Source organism: Chroicocephalus ridibundus, chromosome 3 (genome assembly GCF_963924245.1).
Source record: "Chroicocephalus ridibundus chromosome 3, bChrRid1.1, whole genome shotgun sequence".
In the NCBI taxonomy this organism is placed as follows: Eukaryota; Metazoa; Chordata; class Aves; order Charadriiformes; family Laridae; genus Chroicocephalus; species Chroicocephalus ridibundus.
In genome coordinates, this window is record NC_086286.1 from 16,662,228 (window position 1) to 16,684,306 (window position 22,079).

A 22,079-nucleotide genomic window follows, 5' to 3' on the forward strand; every position below is an offset into this window, starting at 1 on the left:
GTAGTCCCTGCAGAATATTTCTGGTTTTTTTTTCCCAGGCTGAGCTGCTGCTGCTCACTGTCACAACGCGTGGCACGCGCTGCCTCAGAGGCATCAGAGTTTCTGTTGCGGAGAAAGTGATTCCTATACAAACACAGGACTAACTTAATGCCTGGTGAAAAAATGCCATGCTAATTATGCCCTAGACAAAAATGTCACCCATCTTAACTACAGCTGAGTAAGTGCTTAACACCCTTAACTCTTGCAGCCAAACAGCCAGTGTTGTGTAGGAAGACTGGAGCAACACTTCATATTCATGAGAGGCAATATGCTCCAGATCCAAAAGGGTGAAAAAAGTTACAAGCTAAAATTTTTATATTAGCATACGATATGCCTTGTTTGCAGTTCTTCACTGAACTGTGGACTGGTGGCTTAGCCTGTGGATGGCAGTAAAATATCTTTGATGGAATAATTGAAAGGCATTGCCGAGAAGCATTTCCATTCAGAGTAGCTTTCTCAGGGGTTTATTGCTCAAGGAAAGCCAGAAGCAGTTGCATTGATTTGCAGATGAGATGACAGGGAAAACATTTTCAAATACTGTAAGGTATTTATACTGCTTAAGATTTAAGGATTGCTCCTAACTAATCTGTTCAAAGCTCTCATGAAAGACAATCTATCTTGCATCCTTTTAATGTGTTTTAAGTGGACTGGTGTCCCTTCAGCTGGTTTATCTCATACAGTGCACCTCTGCATGCTGGAAATGGGCCAAGGCAGAAACATCTGGTATTCCGAGGAGCAAAGGAACAGAGCAAAATTTAGAATGCCTGAGAGATAATCCTCCTGGTGCTGCTCCACAAGAGCTCCAGAGGGTCAAAGAAGTCTCACTGCCAGAGCCCTCTGCTTGGTACTGAACTGCATATAACAAAACAGATTTGTGAAAAAAGGGGGATGATAAATGGCCAAGTATATACTGATTCTCTCTACATCCACTTTAGCTTCTGGAGTTTAATGGTACTGCAAGTGCTTCTAATCCCACAAGATATTTCGTTGACTCAGACACAAGAAAGGAAGGCCTGCCAGTTACTATCCCAGTCACCCTCCTGGGAGATTCAAAGAATTTCAAGAGTTGGTAGAAAGTGAGATTTACTAAAAAGCCTTGCTCCTCTCTCCGAAACAAATCTCTTTTCAAAATATCAAAAGCCTGTTCCTCTGATCTGCCTCCAAGGATTTGTAATTTCAAGCCATTTCCATGAGCTAAAAAGGCAAGGTGAAGTATATGGGGAAACAGAAAATAAATCCAAATAGATAAAGAACACAGGTGTGCTGGCAGTCATAACAAACTGTCCAAATCAAAGCAGACACCAGAATACCATCTAAAACATATATGTGCACAAATCTATCTGAACAGCTGGTATCTATACCTCTGGAGTCACAAATTTCAGAAAAGGGCTTCAAATTCCCTAAAGTGTGATCGTACCACCTGGAGTACAAGGAATCATTAGAAAATTTGGGATTTTCTGCAAAATTCTGAACTGTGAGTCAGCACTGAAAAATTAAAGCATTCAAGGATGTCGACATTTGGGATTGCAGTTTGGACACCTTTATAATCTGACCAGCCAAGCCCGAGTAGTACCAATACATCAGGGAATACATACCCGGAAATGAAAAATCCCAGCATAATTGTCCTGGAATCCTTGATCCTTTGGTAAAACATTTTCCAAAAATTGCTTCTGCAGTGTCAGGGAGCCCAGAGCAGCCAGCATCCAGCAGTCACCTCAAGGGAGGGAAGAATGCAGTGCATTCACTCAGTTACTCACTGTTGTGGACCGTAACTAACTCTTTGGGACAGTGGACTTCCACATCTAAGAGCCATATTTTTAAAAGAAACCAATGTTCTACTGTCTCCCTTTCCTCCCCCCAGAATGCTGAACCACTACCCAGTTTTCACCAGCAATGTCCTTTGGGCACCCTGATGGCACCCAGCCATCCTTTTCTACTTTCATGCTTCTCCCATCTTTTGTGGTCATGTTGAGACTTGGAGTCTAGAACGCTGTTAGGAAATCTTCGTACCTCTCAGTGTGGTGAGAAATAAGAAGATGTTTCCTTCTATAGGGGAGCAGAGCTGTTCCCAAAGACAAATATGGTTATGGGCCCGCAGAAAAAGATGGAACCAATACAGGGTGCAGACACATGTCTGGGTAAGCATCAGAGATGGACAGAAATATCCACAGGAAAGAAAACACTGACAGTCAGATGAAGACATTAGGAAGAAAAGAAAATCCAGTCCTACACATGTTGAACCTGTGCCTACTTACCCCAGAATTGTGTTTGACCCCTGTACTTGAAGCATCTGCCTCATCTCAGTTGGATCTCCCTTTCTATGCTGGTCCTTATACACATGAAGGGCAGGTGCCATATATAAGTAACAAGGATTAAAGCTGCTGCATTTGGGAACCTTGTAAAATATCTTCAATAAATTGCATGTGGACTTGCATGAGTCTGGATTGATCAACACTAATTGTAGGTCTACTGCAGCTACCATGGTCCATGTCTTCCCACCGAGCACTCAGAACATAGCAAAGCAATCACAGGTTATCGCTTTGTGCCAATCTTTTCCAAAACAGGAATATGACCTTACCTATTTCTCCTTGCATGATATCAAATCTGCTCACTCCATCTATGATCAAAAAAGGATTTCTCTGAAGTTCCTGGAGGAAAGAAAATGCAAAGAGCAGTGTGAATACTCAGCCTTTGCCGGCAGTGTGTTTCTGCCCCTTGAAGACCCTTGCTTGCCTACCTTTTCCACAGCTGAAAACTATTTCTTTTGAGCCCTGATGTTTTGTTGTCTGCCACCAACAAAACCAGAGGAGATACTCAGGCATCTCTTCTTTAGTCTGCTCAGCTGTTCCTAGGGATGGGGACTTGTGGCTGGGTGCTCACTGAGTTTTCATTCGGGTTTCTCTAATGCTACCAATACCTTTCAGAGAGGGCTCTGAGCCCGGCTGCAAAATCACACAGTTTCCTGTGGGACAGTAGGGCAGAGACACAGAGGTTTCAAGTAAAGTGGAGCAGGGTCTGTACTTCAGCTCAGCACTGGGTCTGGGAATGTTTTACTCTCTGAGCCTTTTGTGTTTCCATGCAGGACTAATACAGATCAGCCTGGGCTGCTTTTCATCACTCTGGTGATGAAGCTATAGAAAGAGAGCTTAATATCTGGCTGCAAAATCCCATAGGCCTGGCTGACTTATTTTTAATTCAGGGAGATTTTCCTTGCATTCCTTGAGAGCCTTGCTTGGGCAGTGAAGGAGGAAACACTTCAGAGCTTGGTCTTGCACACAGAAATGTGAACCATTCTCCCACCTGCATCTGCTATTTGTCTGGGATATCTGAGTGCTCAGGTGGGAATGGCCCAAGCATCCCCTGTGAGTAAGCCTGGAGCACCCCAACTGGATAAGGCTCTGTTTCGAAAAAGCAATCAGCCTTAAATAGAAAAGTAATCACATACCTAAGAAAATGAAGAGATAAAAGGGAGAAAAAACATCTGAGTAAGAAAAATAATACAGCCGCTCTTCCTTAAGCGGGCCTTGGCATTTCTTCTCCCCAATTGATTTGACATGCTGCACAAAATGAGACCAGCGCACAACGTGACTCGTACGGTTGTGTGAGCTCAGCATTAGCAAATGCTGTCAGTTTTCTGAAATGGCTTCACGGTGATCAAACCCCTCTAAGACATTTCCCTGTCAGGAGAAGATGCAATGCAACATTGCTGCTCCAGGCTGGCAGGCAGATCATACTCCCACAGCATTGCTGACAACCAGGGAAAGCAGCCTGGGCAGGCATCTTCCTTGACAGATGTTTTCACGCAGCCATCCACACCTATCTCAGGACTTTGGGGATTTGCAATAAATTTACCCATAGCATGGGAGTAATGGGAGTAGGCCTAAGAAGTGGTGGTCACCACCAGCAGTGGTTGGTTATTGTACAGGAAAGCAGCAGCGCTCAGCCCTTCTCCCTTTCCCTCTACATCTGCCCCAGCTTTATTGTCTCCCTGCCTCTATTTCCCTGACAGCATTTTGCCTCTCTCACCTGGGTGAATTCAAAACCTCCCACAAGCAGGAAAGAATAACTTGCGTGATGAGGGTCTGAACTTAGCCTGTGCCTTTGTGCCTGTGTGACTTGCCAATAGTCATCCCAGAAAACCAACAGTATAAAGGAATGGGTGTTTTTATTCCCCCATCATTGCTGAGGCTGTTGAAGTCTTAGTTGCCCCAGGCAGGGTGGCTGGTCTCTGATGGATGTGCTACAGTGCATAGCTGCCATGCAGGTAACCACCATATAGAAACACGAACCTGAAACTAATGGGAAGGCAGCTGCATCTGTTCTGGGATTCCTGAGGAAAGGGCTGACGCTCTGCTCTGTGCTGGGATGATAAAGTGCACCTCTCAAGTGCACTGTGGATCCTGCTAGCCTGTTATGAAGACCAGCTGAAAAGTCAGTCCAGTAGATGCCTCAGCAGATACCCTATCACCCACCAAGATGTTCGACTTCCCAGTAAGCAAACGTGGATGAGTTGAGTCATTAAGCAGGTTCCTTGCTGAAAGAAACCAGAAATTTTGTCTAAAACCAGAAACAGGCATGATCTGAAGTCAGCCCCAGACAATGTGCCTTGACTGTGTATACAGACGATTTTGTGGCTATCAGAGAGAAGAAGAGCTGAGGTCAAAAACTGTCACTGTAATCCCCACCCACAACACACTAAGCTCTGCTTCCAGTGGGGCATTCTCCCCACAGACTTAGGGGGACATAACTGGAAAGCAACACAGAGCATGTGACTAGCCATGGAAAAGGGGCTGCTCAGCAGCTGTCCCTCTACAGAAACTGCACGGCAAATGCAAGGTGAATTCCCACCAAGCTGACACCAGTGCCACTGGCTGAAAAGGCAGCAGTCCTCCTTGCTGTGTGCACTGTGGTCAGAAACGGTGCGGCAGGTTTTAATAAGAGGTTTGTGCTTCTGAGTGTAGCTATGTCTCTGCAGGCTTGAGAAAAAGAGGCAGCACGGGCACACTTCAAAAGGACGTGCTGCACAGAGCACAGGCTCTTTGCAGAGCATTGGGTGTGAGACAAGGAAGGACAGGGGAGAAGGAGAAGCTGAAGCAAAGGGGGCAGCGGTGGGGAATTGCAAGACCAGATACTCAGAAAAGCTCTGGAAAAGCACAACCCCTGAAGACAGTGGTGGAGTGGCTGCTCCCCTGACGGGATGCTGTGTGGAGTCTGAACTAAGCACAGAGGTTTTCTGAAAGAGCTTACAGAGGACGTAATTGTGACGGGTGCAATGCTTTGGAAATCTGGGCCTTCTTAACCAGAAGGAAAGGAATTCTCCAATTAGCTCCTCTTCCTTCAAAGGCAAGAATACAGCAGTTATAAAACACCAGAAACTATCACCTATTATTACAAAACACAGCTAAGCACATCATTACCACTACACAAATGTGCAAGTCTCACTATTCACTAGTGCTCAAATTGCGTGACAAATTGAGAAACCACAGATTTAACTGCAAGTCTGTCCAGAAGTAGTGTCCTGTTTCACTGAGAAATTATGATGAGGCTTCGTGGCGTTTTCCCTGAGACTTTTCAGTTTTAGACAGAGGGGGAAAAAGGAGGGAGCTTGAGGAGGCACGTGGTCTCTTGTCAGAGTATCTATAAGTCCAGCAGTGAAGGCAACCATATGGGCTGCAAGTCAAGCGCTCTGCCTGAATTCATGCCCCCGGGACAAAGCTATCATCACTCGCTTCCCCTGGCCCACTGAAGACTTCATTATATATTCAAAATAAAAGAGAAGTTAAAGTTCAAACCAGTTCATCCTCTAGAGAATGGTCTTACCACAGAAGTACTGCTTAACCAAAGGGCAAGATGGAGAATTAACTGAAAGGCAGAAGGACAGCACCCTGTACCTGCATTTGTCTCTAAATTTCTTTTTATAATTGCTTGAAATATTTAAGGAGGAACAAGGCCCCAGAAGAAGCTGGAGATCAGTACTGTAGTTGTAGGCCACATGCAGACATGCAAAGGAAACAGTCAGGAGGAAAGGAAAAAGGAAAAAGAAACTTTTGCAGAAAACTGGAAGCCTGAGATGGGATTTCATAGGTAGTGTAAGCCAGTCTGACTGCAGGCTGCTGCTCAGCATGGTGGTGTGGCCATGGCCACTTTCCCACACATAGCCCCACTGGCCCAGCATGATCCTGCATGCAGGCACAAGGCCACTGAGGGTTAAAGATGCAGGAGATGACTCTGCAGAGCTGCCTCCTGATTCTCCTGATTATTTCACCGTAACCCTACAGTGAAATCCCAGCCCCACTTCTCTTCCTGCCACAGCACCACCTCTTTCCCTTCGGCTGCACTTGTGTTGCTCCTCCCTGCTCCAGCTCCACCTTCCTGAGGTGTCCTGCCATCCTGAGCCACAGTGTTGCCTGTTCAACACACACCAATTAAGAAAGAAAAAAAAGGCTGCTATTGATCGAAAGCCAAACTCTGTTCTCAGCTGGGCAAATCTTAATTCAGCATCACTGCTGTGCCTGCAATAGCGTTGCTCTGGATTAGGAAGCAAACGCGATATTGCGGTTCCCTGGGCTGAGGGCAGTGTGCGGAGGAGGGGTCAGGCACACCACTCTCATACATCCCATAACCACAGGAAACCTCCGCAGAATAGCCAACACAGAAATAAGGCAGTTGGAGTAACGAGGGAGGGCAGAACTGAGGATACGCTGTGCGGGGTCGTGCCGAAGGTCTGCCTGTTGCAATGACTCGTCTCGGACAGCTTGGAGAGAGAGAGCAAACTGAAACTAATGCTCCCCCCACATGCATCCTCCCACCCTCCACTTGCGGGCTAAAGGACTTCCCAGGCTGCGGCCTCTATCCACAGTTTCATGTTCGTTAGACCTCAAGGGAATCTGGAATCTGTTTCCTTGAATCTAATTTTTTTTTTTTTTAATCCCTCATTTTCTGCTTTTCTTTGTCATTCTTCTGGTTTGGAAAAAACAGGCTAATCTCAAGGGGTTTGCTTGCATCACCAGAACTCAATTCCCTGCTTTACAGCAGAATAGCTCAATTCCTAATTGCCTGTTTTCAATACAAATACTTCAATTGCTTAAAGCACCCTGCTCTGCTCCGGCTCTCTCTCACAATGGAGGAATGAGTTGCTCAGATCCGCACAGGTGGGGAGCCCACAAATGTGAGAGCAAAGCCCTGTGGGAGGACAGACTGGTGTCCAACAACCAGCAGAAACAGAAACCAGCTCAGATTTTACCTGCAACTGATTTCTTTGTGTGGCTCAGTGCTAAAAAACAATGACAGTTGCAAACAAAGGAGGTAAATACAAAGGAGGTAAACAAGGGAGGGAGCCCCGACTACCCTGAGCCTTTGAGAGGCAGTTTCTTTGAGGTCTTGAAACCTCCCACTTGGACCATACAGTACAAGCTGAAGTTTTCAAAGAGGCACAAGTGTTACCAACTATTTCCCCGTGGCCACCACAGCCATATAATCCTGCTAGCTGACTCCCCACAGCCCAACAAACAGGGAAGCAGACCATCATGGGAGCGCCGCCTTCTCCTCAACCCAGGACGTGTGCGTTCTCCGCTCAACCACCAGCCCTTTCCAAAAGCAACCGAGCCCTGAGATACTATGCAAATAAACCCTCCTCATCTAAAGCCTGTGCTGAAAGACAGATGTAATAAATGGTGACGCACTGCAGCTTCCTCGGCCCAGAGATGAACTCGAGGTCAGATGCAATCAGCTGAGTAGGCAAGGGCTGAGACAATGGCAGCCTGGAGATGCTGCTCCCGTTCAATTACACTGATTGCACGTGCACGCTCAAAAATAAGGTGAATTGATTTTGATTTTCATCAAGGAGAAATACTGAATAGGATCCAAGGGCCTTGTGGCCCCTGGGAAATACTGAAGCTGTGAACTCCGCCACGAACAGCTGGCAAGCGGCTTTGACTCATGCCAGAGAACAGCCCCGCGGTGACAGACCTGCAGGTAGCACAGGACAGCACTATCCCTCATTGCCACACATTTCACGTAACTTGCTTTATTAAAGCAGCTCGTGTGACAATCCACATTTCTTCCTTTTTTTTTTTTTTTTTAATTTGATAGGTTTTTCTTCATTTTTCCCCTGTGCTATTAGAGTTAAGTTTTTAGGTTAACTTCAAACTATTGTCTGGTTTCTTGCCTCAATAAAATCTGCCTTTTTCTCCACTCCAACTACAGACAAGCCAAGGCTGGTGCAGTAGCAACTCCAGCTCGGCTTGTCTGTCTGGAAAGATGCTAACTTCAACATGATTTTTTTAAAGGGTACATTTTGGCTTAGTTGGTTCCTGAGTTCAAAATTCCTTAACATTGATGTTAATTCCTGGAAATTTCTGGAAATCAAATAAAATGTCAATAAACAAGTAATCACCAGAAGCAGTGCAGAATCATGGTAGGCACTCTGTTGCCGAAAGAAGGTTACATTTGCTTCCAGAAGGGACAGAGGAAGAGAGGAAAAAATGTGAGCAAGCCTGTTTGCAAAATTACTGAATCAAACGATGAATCCCTTTTCCCAGCAAACATGCATTGACTCAAACTGTGTAATTTTCACTAATGCTTTTCAGATGCTAAGTGCAGTAGCACGGTTCCCTGAGTCTCTGTTAGGGGAACAAGTTATTCCCCTTTATCAAGTTTACATTCAAGCAGCCTCTTTCTGTGGCTTCTGTTCAAGGACTTCTTTTAGACCATACTCTTCCCTTCCCCTGACAGCAGACATAGGACGCAAATACCCAGGAGTCCATGCCCTGATGCTATGAACAGACTGCGAGGATGCAGAGGAAACCCATGTTGGCTATTTCAGACAGTCCTTTCACCGTGGACCCTCCTACAAGTAACACCGGAGGCACTCAGGGATTTCTCTCATGCTGACCCTCAGACCTCCATTAGCCACCTTGCAGCTTTTCCCTCTCTTCTGGTTGCTCCACACACGTCACAGCCCATGTTAAACAGGGGACGGACTCTCCTACAACAGCTCTTGCTCAGCAATCCCTCGCTCCATAAGGTAGCACTATGGCCCCCCAAGAGATGAAGGGTGGGCAGCTATAGGAGCTGTAGTCTGTGACCTCGAAGACATTCAGGAAAGTCTTAAGCAACTTCACCCTGTGTCCATTTTAGCCTTTTTTAAAGCATAAGTGCTGAAGATCAGGGACTATCAACATTTTTAACAGGCACCATATCAAGTACAAGGGTGGGCTATCCCTGGTGCAGGGCCAAGGCTCTGCTGCATATGTGGTAATCTCTCTCCCCTCACACATACCGTGTTTGAAAGTATAACCAAGGTTACTAAAAGTAAAGTTTCTTTTTACATGTGTATAGTATTATGCATTATGATCAGAACAGAGTGAAATCTTTAGCTTAAACATTAATTGATTAAAAATGTGTATTCGACAGCAGCAAATCATTTCATGACTTCCTCTGTTCCACTCAATTGCTTGTGTGAAGGGAAAGCACCAAACAATGGAAAAATTTGTTCTGAACGTTTTTTTAAAGGAGCAATTCGGTTTTAAAAATCTGACATAACTCTTCGAGAAGAATTTCCATTTGACTGATCTTTAGAAAAGCCCAGCTATAGAAAATACTTTGTTCAGTCTAAAATAGAACTTCTCTTCCATTTCTCCAAACTGTGGGTGCAGCGAAAGACAAGTTAATTGCAGAGCTCCTGCTGTATCTGGTACCTCCAGGCCCACCTCCAGTAGTGCTTGAAGTTCCACATGTGAAATCTCTGTTACAAATTGCACCCATTTCAATGGATGTAGACTGAGGGCCTGGGGATGAAAGTACAGCCTGGAGCAGTCCCCATCTGATGGGAAATTGCAACTACTGCACAATTAGGAGAAGTGACATTTCAAATGATGTCTTGGTGTTCCTGATCCACCTCCCCCTTCAGGGGCTCCCACATCAAATCAGCTCACTTTGCAAGTCAAAATAAGTTGTTTCAGACTGTCACCACTGCTGTCTGAAAATCAAGCTGCTTTCTCTCTACTTTATACATTACCCCCAGATATGAAGACTCCAAGCTCTGAACGTAATTGGCAATTCTCTTGACAATGTACAAGGTAAAATAGAAGCAGCATGTTGCTCAACTGCTCAATTGGATCTGGAACAATGACAGCCGTTATAATTGCTATCTACCACTTAAATAACCAGATACTATATGACTCAGAAGATGGAGGCTAAGAGATTAACAGGACCAAGATGCCATTTTTGTCACAGGTACATTTCTAGCCAAATTTTTTTAATGATGTCAGAGGGAGCTAATGGTGGAAGCTGAGAAACATACATACACAAGTTAAATTGCCCATGCTGTCAGCCAGATGCAACTACACTCACCCTCTGGGAGATGCATGCAGGTAGGAAACAGTCTCCCTTTGGGAAATTATAGGTATCTTTTTGCCAAGCAGTTTAGGTAGCTTAAACACCTGAGATCATGTATCCTTACAGTTAGCATTGCAATGGCCTAAGTCCAAAGAGTTTATGAATGTTTCTGCATGGGTGAAAAGTGCCCAACTAAAAAACTGCAGGTTTGGGACACTTTGACTCCTAATACTGCAGCCTTCCCTTTTCTTCCCTGGGGACTAACTACCAGAGGCAACTGGATGCAGTGCTGGCCCTTCAAGACATTTGAAATGCAAATACAATTTTATTTACTTCCTCACCCTTGGCTCCAAACATCTGCAGCTCTTTAAATCAAAAGCAAATACTGCTATTTAGCAACCTCTTCTGCCCCTGCTTCAGTCTGCCAGGAGATGGAGGCCATGCTTTGGTGTCACCGTGACGTAGCATGGGTGTTAACACTGGAGAACTTCTGGTTGGGCTCCTCAGGCACATGGTGCCATTGCCTTTCATCTTGCATCTCATCTAGCAGGACAAAGCCTGGCTGCCAAGGAAACAGCTACAGGTGGAAATTTTGATCAAACTGAGAAAAAAAATACTAAAGTTCTTCAGCACTGACATCCTTGGTTTCTGTTCTGGATGAGCCAGTTGAGTTGGCAGTCTCAACTTCTGTCCTGTGAGTACATCGTAGAAGAGCAGCTGGTGATGCTGTCTTAATGTCTATAATAGAAGAAAAGGTTTTTCAAGGTTCATGTTGTGAATCCTGGGCCATGAGCGTATGGTTTAATTTTTCACAGGAGAGGTCTGGCAAAGGCAATGACTTTTCATCCTGCTCCTTCCTGAAAAAACTCTGGAAGATTGTTGGAAGTGATTGGTTTCACTCAATTTGGTGGGGTGATGCTGGAAACCGTGTAGTGATTGCAGGAAAAAAAAAAAAATCTTCAAAAGGGAAGCGCCGGGAAGAAGAGGACCTCTGCAAATTTTTGAAACTGATTCCATGAAAACTTTTATTCATCAGCCTAATCTTCATGGATTCAGCAAAATGGAAGAGTATTCTCCAACACCTGTCTCACCTGACAAACTTTGAGCACTAGTGGCAACAGGTTCTGCTTTTGACAAAGTATGTCTGTTCCTTCACAAGCAAAATAACTATCCTGCTCAAATATCCTGAGAGATGTTCATCCCACACTGTGATGCCTCAAAATTAGAAGTATTTGGGTTTTAAGTTAGTCTGTATGCTTTTGAAAATCCTACACTTCTCTGATGCTCCCAAATGGCAAAAAAAAAAAAAACCAGGGTGGTTAGTACTTAACATTTTATTTCAATTTATTCATCTTTAAAATGCCCCCGAGTCCTTTCTAATATCCATGTTAGTCTTTTGAGAGTCTAATGCTTAGTTATCATATCTTTGTCTTTCTCAGTCTGGAAATGGTGGCAACTAACTCCTCTCCTTTGCATTTTTTAGTTACTCTTATACTATAACCTCTACTTCAAGATAGATTATCCCCACCTGCTATGACCCTGTAAGCAAAATGCTGGTGTAAAAACCACAGCACCAGCTGCATTCTCACTGGACACTGATTTGAACAAAGGCCGCCAGAGGAGAAGCCCAGACATTCAGGCAGTGGTAGGAGCTGCTTTGGCAGAGAAGAATGATCCCTTCACAGCAGGTCCACAGAGGACACCCAGACATCTGCACCCAGCACCTCCACACCTACCAAGCCATGCAATAAAGCGTCAACCCAGATTGGAAGTGCCCGTACCTCTGCACATGCAATTTCCCTGAGACTTTCAGGCCCTGCTGCAGCAGTAGGTAGTGAGAAGGTCGAGCCTCAGGCGCCATCTCTATCACCACAACACTGCAGCCATAGCCCTGTTGGGTCCAGGATGCAGCTTCTTTTCCATCTGATACTTCAGCGTGTCACGTTACTTTTACACCACGGCTGGCACTTCCTGCCTTTCCATTCAGCCACCCAGATTTAGCAGCTATCCTGGCTCCCTGGGCTAGCCTGCTTCCCTTCTGTGAGCCACAGCTTTCAACATCCATGCCAGCAGCAGCCTCTGCTGTTGCTATGCCAAGGCCACAGCACTGCCAAACTCCAGCATACCCTCATTGCCCTACTTGCATCTGCCGTCCAAATAAATCTCATCTAGTTTTCTTGTCCTGTCTCTACAGCCTCACAGTTGCTCTCTCTACACCTGGGGGATTGCCTGCAAGGAAACGAACTGGTTTGCTCCAGCCCAGGGAAGCCAAAGGGCAGCGTGTGGCTAATCCAGCAGCTGCACCAGCAGCAAGTGGTACATAGCAGTGCTATACAGCACAGTCTGGCCATGGAAAGATTCCCTGAAGTAGGTCCTGGGATAAAAGAGCTGAGTACGTGATTCCACCTCCCAATTTAAACATCCATGTGCCAGGCGATGACAACTGCCTATTAAACTGCAACTGGGAATCAGCAGACAAACATAATTCATCTCATGCTTTGTCCCAGCTACTTTAAAATAGGTATTGCTGAGTTAGTGGCCTGGATTACAGAAATCAGAGATCTTCAAGAGAATGTGACAACTTTTCAGTTTGCACAAAGTCCTCTAGGAACAGATCAAAGTGGGAACACTAGTTCTAGTCAGGTTCACAGGTGGAAACAAACTTTCTATAAAAATGTACCCAATGAAATCACCAATGCTACAGAGATTACCTTCCCTCCACACATCCCACAGAAAACATGCCTCTTTGCAGTGTTGCACTCCCAGTGTTCCCCTTGGGGTCTATTTTCCTGCTTAGCACAGATCTTCCCCAAGGTGAAGGCCTTTATCCCCTGGCCAACAGCCATTCAGCAGCATGGCTATGAAACACCCTGGCTGGCATAACTCACAGTTGGCCTCTTCCATTGTATTTGCCGCAGCTTATCCTCTGGGAGCAGGTTGGGACCAATGGAGCTGAAGTGAGGGGGGAAGGTGGCATCCTCAAAAAGCAGTCCTTGGCTCAGACACAAGGCTCGCAGGCGGTTGAAGTCCTGGTTATTAAATTTCTTCAGGTTCTGGAGGCTTCCTGTTGCCCCTGTTGTTTGCCAGCCCTGCTCCGACATCAGAGTGGAGTCAGGGGCGAGCATTGTGCCCCTTTCCTGTGAAGGGGAGACATGGACCGCTGTTAGTTTCCTGATCCGAAGTGATGCCTTAGGAGTGTGTGGGAAAGCAAACACCTCCCCCCACCCAGAGGACTGTGGAGCAGCAGCTTGCAAAGCTGAGGGCAGTCACAGTGACAAAATCCTTATTAGCTGGAAATGCCTGGGGAAAGAGCAGTCGTCAAATCCCAACTGGTTTATCTTAAACCAGTGCTGTCACTGCTACAAATTCAATTTTGAGTCTTCCCTGAGGACAAGAGAGCAAAGCTGTTAGCAAGCCACCGTGTTAGCATTGAGGTACATCTGCAACATAAGCAAGCACAGGGGATGGAGCAGGAGCTGCAGTCACAGGGGAGGAGGGAGGTGGTGTGAGCAGGGAAGCTGCCCAGAGGTAGCCAGGACCCTTCTGGCCATGAATCACACCTGTGCCCAGGGCATCTTTCGAGTTACCTATTTCATTTTCACAAGTGAGTGCTTGACGATCACTCCCTGTGAGACATATGGAAGGCAGAGACTTTCCTTTCTTTGGGATCTGCTCCAAAGACCCCAGACAGATTAGCAGGTGGCTTCCTACCAGCTTACACAGATGCTCCACTAGACTCCCTTAAGCTGCAGTGCATAGAGTAGACTCCCTACAGCTACAGAGATGGGACCAAGCTGCAACATCCAGACCTGGATCCCACCTGCAGTACGTGCTCACATGAGCGTGCACCAAGGTCTGGGGGTTTCGGACTCAGTAGTTCATTTGGAGACCAGTGTTTAAGCAGATCTGAGTTGTAGATTCATATTTAAACTAGACAGTCATGCATGAAATCTGTAGCTATTGCGGTCTGGAGCATGTTTGAACCCCTCTTTAATGTGTCTAAAGGGAAGATGAACTTAGGAAAAGGGAACATTTGACACACTTAGTGAAACATTAGAATGGACCGACCTGCTGGCACAGCTATGGAGTGATACAGGAGATAAAATCTCCTGTTGTGGACTCTGTCCCCTTTACAAACATCAAACAGCACAGCAGGACTCTTGCCATCAAATATCTACTTTTGTTCCAAAGGGAGGCAGTGACAAGGCATAAAACTTGCATGTTTGGACACGCAATGGCACCTGACTTTTAAAAGAGCTATCTGTTCTGGCTAACCAGAGTAGCGGCTTTCAGGTGCGCTCCCCAGAGCCGCGTGGATGTACAGAGAGACACACACATATGCACCATCTCCTGGGGATCTTCCATCAGCTAAAAAGCTCTGTTGTGAAGTACAGAGTTTAGAGAAACAGCAGGAAGGCTGTCCAGCCTGCCTGGCCTCCTGGTTCCTCCAGCACCTTTTGTCATGCAAAATTGTACGTTGCTGGGTCAAAATATAACTTGAGATCCACACAAGCTTTCACCCTTCATTTGCACTTGCCCTCACAAAAACAAATAATTCCCCTTTTGTTCCTCTCCTTATGAAAAGAGAAGCCCCTGGTGAAGCCCGGCATTAGGGAGTCAGACTTAAGGTCAAGAAGGATCACTGTGATCACCTCCTCTGGCTTCTTGCTTGACAGGTGCTACCGCACTTGATCCAGCGATTCCTACCCTTAGCTCCTGGCTTTCACTTAAATCAGTGATAAATTAGTGGTGGAAAATCCACCACATGCCCTGGGAAGCCACTCCTATGGTTAATTAACTTCACTTAGTTCAGTTTCAATCCACTGGATGCCATGTTTTGTTTGTTTGTTTTAGTAGATGAAAGGGCTCTTTTCTTACCAAAGAAACTTATCTGTACATCTGATATGTTCCCGGTACAGTACAAAGGGAGCAGATGGCTCCAGTGAGAGCAAAGCCTCAGATTTTTATTGTGATTCGTTCACACGTGTGAAAAACCCAGACCAGCCACACTGAAGATGTGATACAGCCTCCCCACACATACACACTTTTCACTTAGTATCATCACTTTTATTGGTGCTTCAAGTCACTTGGCCTCCTGGCATTGTAACAACAGACTAGAGAAATAAGGAGTTTTGCATCTCCTTTTTTTAATTAAAGCCCCTCAGAAAAATCAGATGGAATTCAGAAATCACCCTTGGCCAACAAGAAGAGAGAACATTCCCCTTGGGCTTGCATTTTTTAATACAATGGAAATAAATCTCATGTAATGTACCATAGCACGACAAGGGAATGGCTTCTTCTTAACAAATACTCATTTGAAACTGTGCCCAGGCCCCATGCATGCTAAGATCTATTTCTTGCAACAGTGTTCCAGCAAAACTGATTACTAATTCCAGAACTCAAATTAAAACTAACAGAGCTTGAAGGCTGGGTCTGACACGCGTTCCCTCTCTTCTGACAGAGAACAAGAGTTTTTAGCATGTGTGTGTGTGTGTTTAATTACGTTGTTCAACATATCCGGAATAAATTAACAACCAGACTGAAGAAAATAATACACTTAACTACTTTTTCCTTGTGGGAATAACTTAATCAGCATTGTATCTGGGGGCATATACACACAGATACACGAGCTCTACATCCGTCCATGCCACTGCCCAGTCAGTCCATGGGGTCACACACACCTGGCTAGCACTGTCCTGTCCACACCAGCACGCTCTGCTGGCCACCTCTTTCAGAGTTGCATCCTGAGCCCTGGCCACAGGTTACCTCTCACGGGTGCATCAGCAATAGCAGATCACAACAGCTTTTAAAGCAGAATACTGCCTGCCTGGTTGGGGAACTTCTTACCGTTACTGAACTCTGAGGCTGAAAGACTTCAAAGAGACAAAGTTATAATGCAATGGGTCTCAGAGGCATTGTCCTTGGACTGGTCCCTGCTGTGTGACATGGGGAGAGAGAGGGATTTCAAACACTCACAAGAGCTGGTTCAGACATATTGTGAAACACTGGAGAAAAACAAGAGACCAAATCTCAACTAAGGAAATTACTATTCAGAAGGGGTTAAACGTATATTTACTTAGTCCTGGGATCTCCTCCAACACATTTACTGATCTGAAATGGAGAAAGGAATCACGCCCAACTTTGCATCTACTGCTCTTTTTTGGTCCCTCTTCCTTCTCAGCAGAGAGATCCTTCCTCTAGCTGTCTGTGTCAGTGGAAGGGTCAAAGGGAGAGGGAAGGAAGGGGAGCAGTGGAAAAGCTATAGAGAGAAGGAGAAAAAGAGATCAGGCGTGACAGCTGGAAGGGATGGGAGGGAAAGAGGAGTCTCTGAGGATATCAGAGCAAAAAGGTTGGTGACCCCCTCAGAAACAAACCTGGGAACCCCAAGCACCCACCATATTCAGCATTAAACAGCTTAAAAGCCAGCGGCAAATGGTGTGTCTCATCTCTCTCCAGCACTCATTCATGAAAGATGTCAAGCAACTATTATAATCAGATACACAATGGTGGCAAATGCTACTGACAGCTAATTACACTTTGCATAAAGATTTATGTCAGAGTACAGACATAATTTCCTTCAATGGCTTCTGATATTTCTCACTGAGTAGAAAGTGGAAATAGGCAATTAGAAACATGTGTCTACTTCATAGCTGAACTATCCACCTTCTCCTCTCCACCGATTTTCTCAAAACATTTCCATGTTGGCTCAGCTGGGTTTCTGTACTTTAGGAAGAGCGGCTGAATTTTCTCAAACACTACAAAGAATACCAGAAAAGACAGAAAGCCAGCAGTCCTTCTTCCCCTGTTTCCTCTCAAACACTCCAAACTATCAATGTACATTTCATCTCACCCATAATATTCAATATACACTACAATAACACAAGCACTCTTTCCCTCTAAGACCCTGTCATTCATGTATTTGGAGCATTGTAAAAACTTCAGGGAGTCGGTTCCAGAATTGTCTTCTAATGAAGGAATGCATGACTTTATTAGCTCTCCTTGCATTCAGAGAAAAAACACATGAGAAAGTGCTGCTTTTCAGCAGGTTGCCCACACTGACAGAAAACTGCAGAGGCAGAGCTGGGACCTGAACTTGGGCGTCCCACACCTCAGATGGGCAACAGCTCCTTGTACATACAATGTGTGAAAGCCTTGAGTACCTCAGAAAATCAAAACCAGAGCCAGGAACTTTGGCAATCCTCCAGGAGATTACTTTCCCAGTGGCATCTTGCATGACCTTCTGCTCCAAACAGTCTGTGAAGTACTCCCTTCTGGCTATTTATTAAGTCAATTTTCTCCTCGTTTTGCATACATAGCATAGGACAGTTCCAGATACCTTTTTTTCTACCTCATTTAACAGCAGCATACAGTAACTATAAAGTCCTCCCCATCTTAGGATCTCCACTCCCACTTGATCCAATTACTTCTGACAACTTACCATTTTACTATGAGGCTCTTTCTAGGACAGCAAATTCATCTTTTTTTTCCCTCCAGGTAACATTAAGGATGGGGACTAATTTATTCTGCCTCCCCAAAACAAATCCCTTTCAATGTATCTGTTGTGCTTTTCCAGCACTATTACTTGTATTTCACCTGCTTTATCTTGTACTAAGTAAAACAGCAAAGTGGTGTTTTACCTGCAATGCCTCCAGTGTAACTCTCCAACCAGCAACCACGGTGTGACAGACAGGCTGGCAGGATCCCCGGCCTCCTTTATAGGGCAGCTTTCACAACGCCTTAGGTAAACATGACCAAGTTGAAGTCAAGTTCAAGGCCAAAATCAAGCAATCTGACTCAGGCGCGACAGTTTCATACAGATACTATACCACAGAGGTATATATATACACACACACTTCTATTAGCCATCCACAATGAACTGTCTGTCAACCTACTTCGGTTGATAGTTTCTTGTGGCTAACTGTGGCTTCAGTTGCAGTTATTCTAATAAGAAAATTTGTTTGCACCTCCCACACTTTCACATTATCTGTTTTTCTCCTCACACCACCAGGAAGCACAGCAATCATCCTGCATCCAGGCACAGCCTGGCAGGACTCACCACGAGACAAGTTATCAGAGCTGTGTGTCATTCTTTCTTCAACAGTAAAAGCAGAAGATACTTTTAGACCAATAACTGTTCACATTTACACCGGGCTTTTTACTTAAATTCCACATCAGTTCACTCACTCAGGAAGTCCGTTTCCTCCAGGGCTGCCTGAGGAAGTAAGAGTTATCCATATATTTAGGAGACCTAGGGGGACTGGCCTCTGTTAGCCTAAAGCCCAAAGCTAAAGAATTAAAGAGTATCTAGCAAAAGTATGGGAAGGAGGAGGTTATTTCATTTTTGGGAAACCAAACTGAGATAGCTTAAAGGGGCCCAAAATCCAAGGGAATGGGTGCAGTACATTCTTAGGGACACATTTATTGGCAGAAATCCTAAGTGTATTCCTACAGCCTGTACATGTGCTTTTAAAAAAAAGGCCCTTGGTGTCCTGGTGGATGGCAAGCTGTACAAAAGACAACAATATGCCCTTGTGATAAAGAAAACCAACAGCATCCTGGGCTGCATGAGCTGCAGCATAGCCAGTGGGTCAAGGCAGGGGATCCTTCTCCCTTTGCGCAGCACTTTTGAGACCGTATCGGCAGTACTATGTCCAATTTCGAGCTGTCCAGTCTAAGAGGGACAACACTGAAAGTGCAGCAAGTCCAACAGAAAGCCACCGGGATGGGCAGGGGGCTGGAGTAGACATGTGAGAGAAGAGGCTAACAGCTTAATTGTAGAAATCTAAAGAGACCTAATCGCAGTCTCCCACTAACTAAAAGGCAGTTACAGAGAAGCTAGAGCCAGACTCTCCTTGATGGTGTGCAGCAAATGGCCAAAGGCAATAGGCACAAGAAGCATCAAGGGAAATTACACCACGGTTGGAGAGAAAAAAAAAATTCATTAGGGTGGTCCAGCCCAGGAACAGATGCAGGGAGAGACCGGAGCATCTCCACCCTTGGAGACATTCAGCTAGATGGGGCTGTGAGCAGCATCACCTAACTTGGAAATCAACACTGCTTTGAGCTGGAGTGGGACACAAACACCTCCCGAGGTCCCTTCTCAGAGAAATATCGCTATGTTTCTCTGTTTCTGGAGCTGTAGTTCGTGCAGCAGCATCCAGGCTGGCTTCAAGCCGGCTGGGCCACATGCAAGTGTAACAAAGCAGTGGCAGCACAGAAGTCCACAGTGGTTGCAAAGGTCACCTGAAGACCTGCCCGGTTAGTGCACTTCAAGCACTCTGCTCAGGCACCACTGCTGTCAACGCCCCACCTAGCGAATGGAAAACCAGCTTGGACTATGGATGCGTGTACACAGCAGGTTAGGTACTTATCCCAAGAAATTACCCTCTCTTTTTCAAGCTACCACAGCTTATTCATCAAGAAAAAAGTTACTCTACAGTGATTGTTCATGAAGTTTAGCTTGAGGCTTAACAGAAAAGCTTACCAATGTGTAGTTCTCTCCTTACGCAGAGTAACAGAATAACCTGGACTTAGATATTTCTTCAGCACAAGACTTTCAACTTGGACCGCAGGCTCTTTGAGGTGGGATGTTAGCAGTTCCGATAGCAGCTGGTCCCTAGGAGCTTGGGGAGATGAGAACATAAAAAGTGCTCATGAAAAAGACAGTTCAGCTTCTTCATCAATGTTTAATTTAGTTCTGTGGGTCTCCAGAATTTTATCTTTAAAAGCTGTGCACTGCATTCTGCCTACTCGTGTTTTAGGGCTCTCTTTTCTGCATGAGAACTCAATGTTTAGCAGACTTTAACAGGAAAGGCAGGGATGCCTTTTTACATCCCCCTTACAGGGATGTAAATTAGAGCAAAACCTGCCCCAGAGAGCAAAACAGGTGCAGTTTTCCTTTAAGAGCCATTTTTCACAACCGCTACATAAATAAAAGCTGATTGCACCAGAAGCAGAGAGCAAAGATTTCCTTCATTGCAGGAAAGGAGCTCTGGGGTGATAAATGCTAACGTTGCTAGCTCATCTGACAGCACGCGTGCTGTTAATCGCCTCCTCTCTGGGGAAACGGCAGGTATATTCCCCTCCAGGTATGGTGATTCATTGTCTGGAACTGATATCTCTGCTTAAATGGTGGATTAACATGATTTAAGAAATATTCATTGCAAAGTTGATTAGAAAGCACCATCACCAACCTGGCAGGAGATTTCAGTTATTGCAGCATGACACCATTTTGAGATTGTCAGCTTTTCTGCAGAAGGCTGTATTGATGTGTCCATTTTCACAGTGGCTCCAAAGAAGGAAACCCAGAAGGCTGAGGGATTTATGCACAGTAATGAGCCTTTGGATTATTTGGTCTCCTAACTGTTCGCGGAATCCTGCAACCAAAAAAAAAAAAAAAGAAAAGAAAAAAAAAATAGGCATTTGAGTGAAAAGCACAGGGCTGTGCATTGGGAGAGCAGGGGCGATTTCTGCTAGTGGCACCCTGCGAGATCCTGGCAGATGCAACATTGCCCTGACTTGAGGTTTGCTCCTGCAGAGCAGGGTCATTAATCCACCTCAGGGTAGCTGTGCAGCTTAATCCACTCATGAGCAAAAGATGCTGAGGGATCACTGGAAACTCAAAACTGCTTCTATGCTGTCAGCTACCACCTCAGGGCTGCAAAAAGTGCAAATAAAGGAGCGCCCCTACGCTTAGGACCAACAGCTGCGTTGCGTTCCTTCCTCTGGTCCAGTGGGCACAGGCACCAAAGGGCAAACACCAAAAAGTGCCGTTGAACCTCTGTTTTCTATGAAGTTAGCATGGCTTGCAAGGTCTCAGCTGGCACCACAGAATTTCATGTATTTGGGGATTTAATGAACCTTTATTCCTTTCTGCTCCAGAACAAAAAATACACCCAAAAATATGACCCAAGTTGGGGATTTTTTTTAGAAGAGATTTTAAACTGAATATATTTATCTTCTCTCCTCTTTGCCCAGCTTTCCTGAGGGCAGACTGCTGTTCTGCATAGCCAGCAGCCTCTCTGAAGCAGTGAGGTTTTTATCATCTTTTGGGGGGGGGAGGGCAGAGAAGAGAACAACATAACTTTGCCCAAGTACTGGTGGAAGCTTTGGCATTAAGAAAGGCAACTCTCCTCACTCCACCCACAGAGCTTATGTGCCAAAGTATTAAGACAGCTATTTTTTGCAACATTTCAGACATATGTCTTCATTTCTTACTTCCGTTGCTTTTACCCCTGTGAAGATCACACTCTTTTTAGCAGAAATACTGCTAATTTGCTATGGTAAATAAAAGAAACAGGCTAGGAATTTTTCCAGGGTGGTGAACACCACTACGTTTTGTGTAAAGGAGGAATCTTCCTTCCATCACCTTCACATTTGCTGCACTGTTTAGATGTCCCACTGCTTTTCCATTATGGGACTAATGGAAGAGCGCTTTCAATCCATTTCATTTCCTCATTCATAATTTTCTATATAGGTCAAGTGTTACCATTTATTTGCTTCTCGTAGACGAGATGCAGGGAGGCTATGAATAGTATTATTCATAGACAATCTCCTTTGCTCTGTGTTTATGCACTCATATTTCTGGCAGGACCTGCCCTTCTGAAGCACAAACTTTTATGACCATATAAACTACCAGGCAAACAGCAAAGTCCTACTTCAACATCTGTTTTTCACCCAGTCCTCACCCCCGAGCTGCCCCT

At 45.2% G+C, this 22,079-nt stretch overlaps 1 protein-coding gene across 1 annotated transcript in view; it reads right to left on the reverse strand.

Moving 5' to 3' along the window:
* The window catches only part of CAPN13 (calpain 13), a 53,015-nt gene extending 33,092 nt beyond the window's left edge, over window positions 1–19,923 (reverse strand). The window contains exons 1-6 of the mRNA XM_063330954.1: window positions 19,862–19,923; window positions 18,015–18,113; window positions 16,225–16,313; window positions 13,266–13,514; window positions 2,618–2,687; window positions 1,635–1,753 (exon numbers count right to left, since the gene is read on the reverse strand). Coding sequence (XP_063187024.1) covers window positions 1,635–1,753; window positions 2,618–2,687; window positions 13,266–13,502 — 426 coding nt within the window. The 5' untranslated portion in view covers window positions 13,503–13,514; window positions 16,225–16,313; window positions 18,015–18,113; window positions 19,862–19,923. The remainder of the gene's footprint in view (window positions 1–1,634; window positions 1,754–2,617; window positions 2,688–13,265; window positions 13,515–16,224; window positions 16,314–18,014; window positions 18,114–19,861) is intronic.
* Window positions 19,924–22,079: the final 2,156 nt, after the last annotated feature.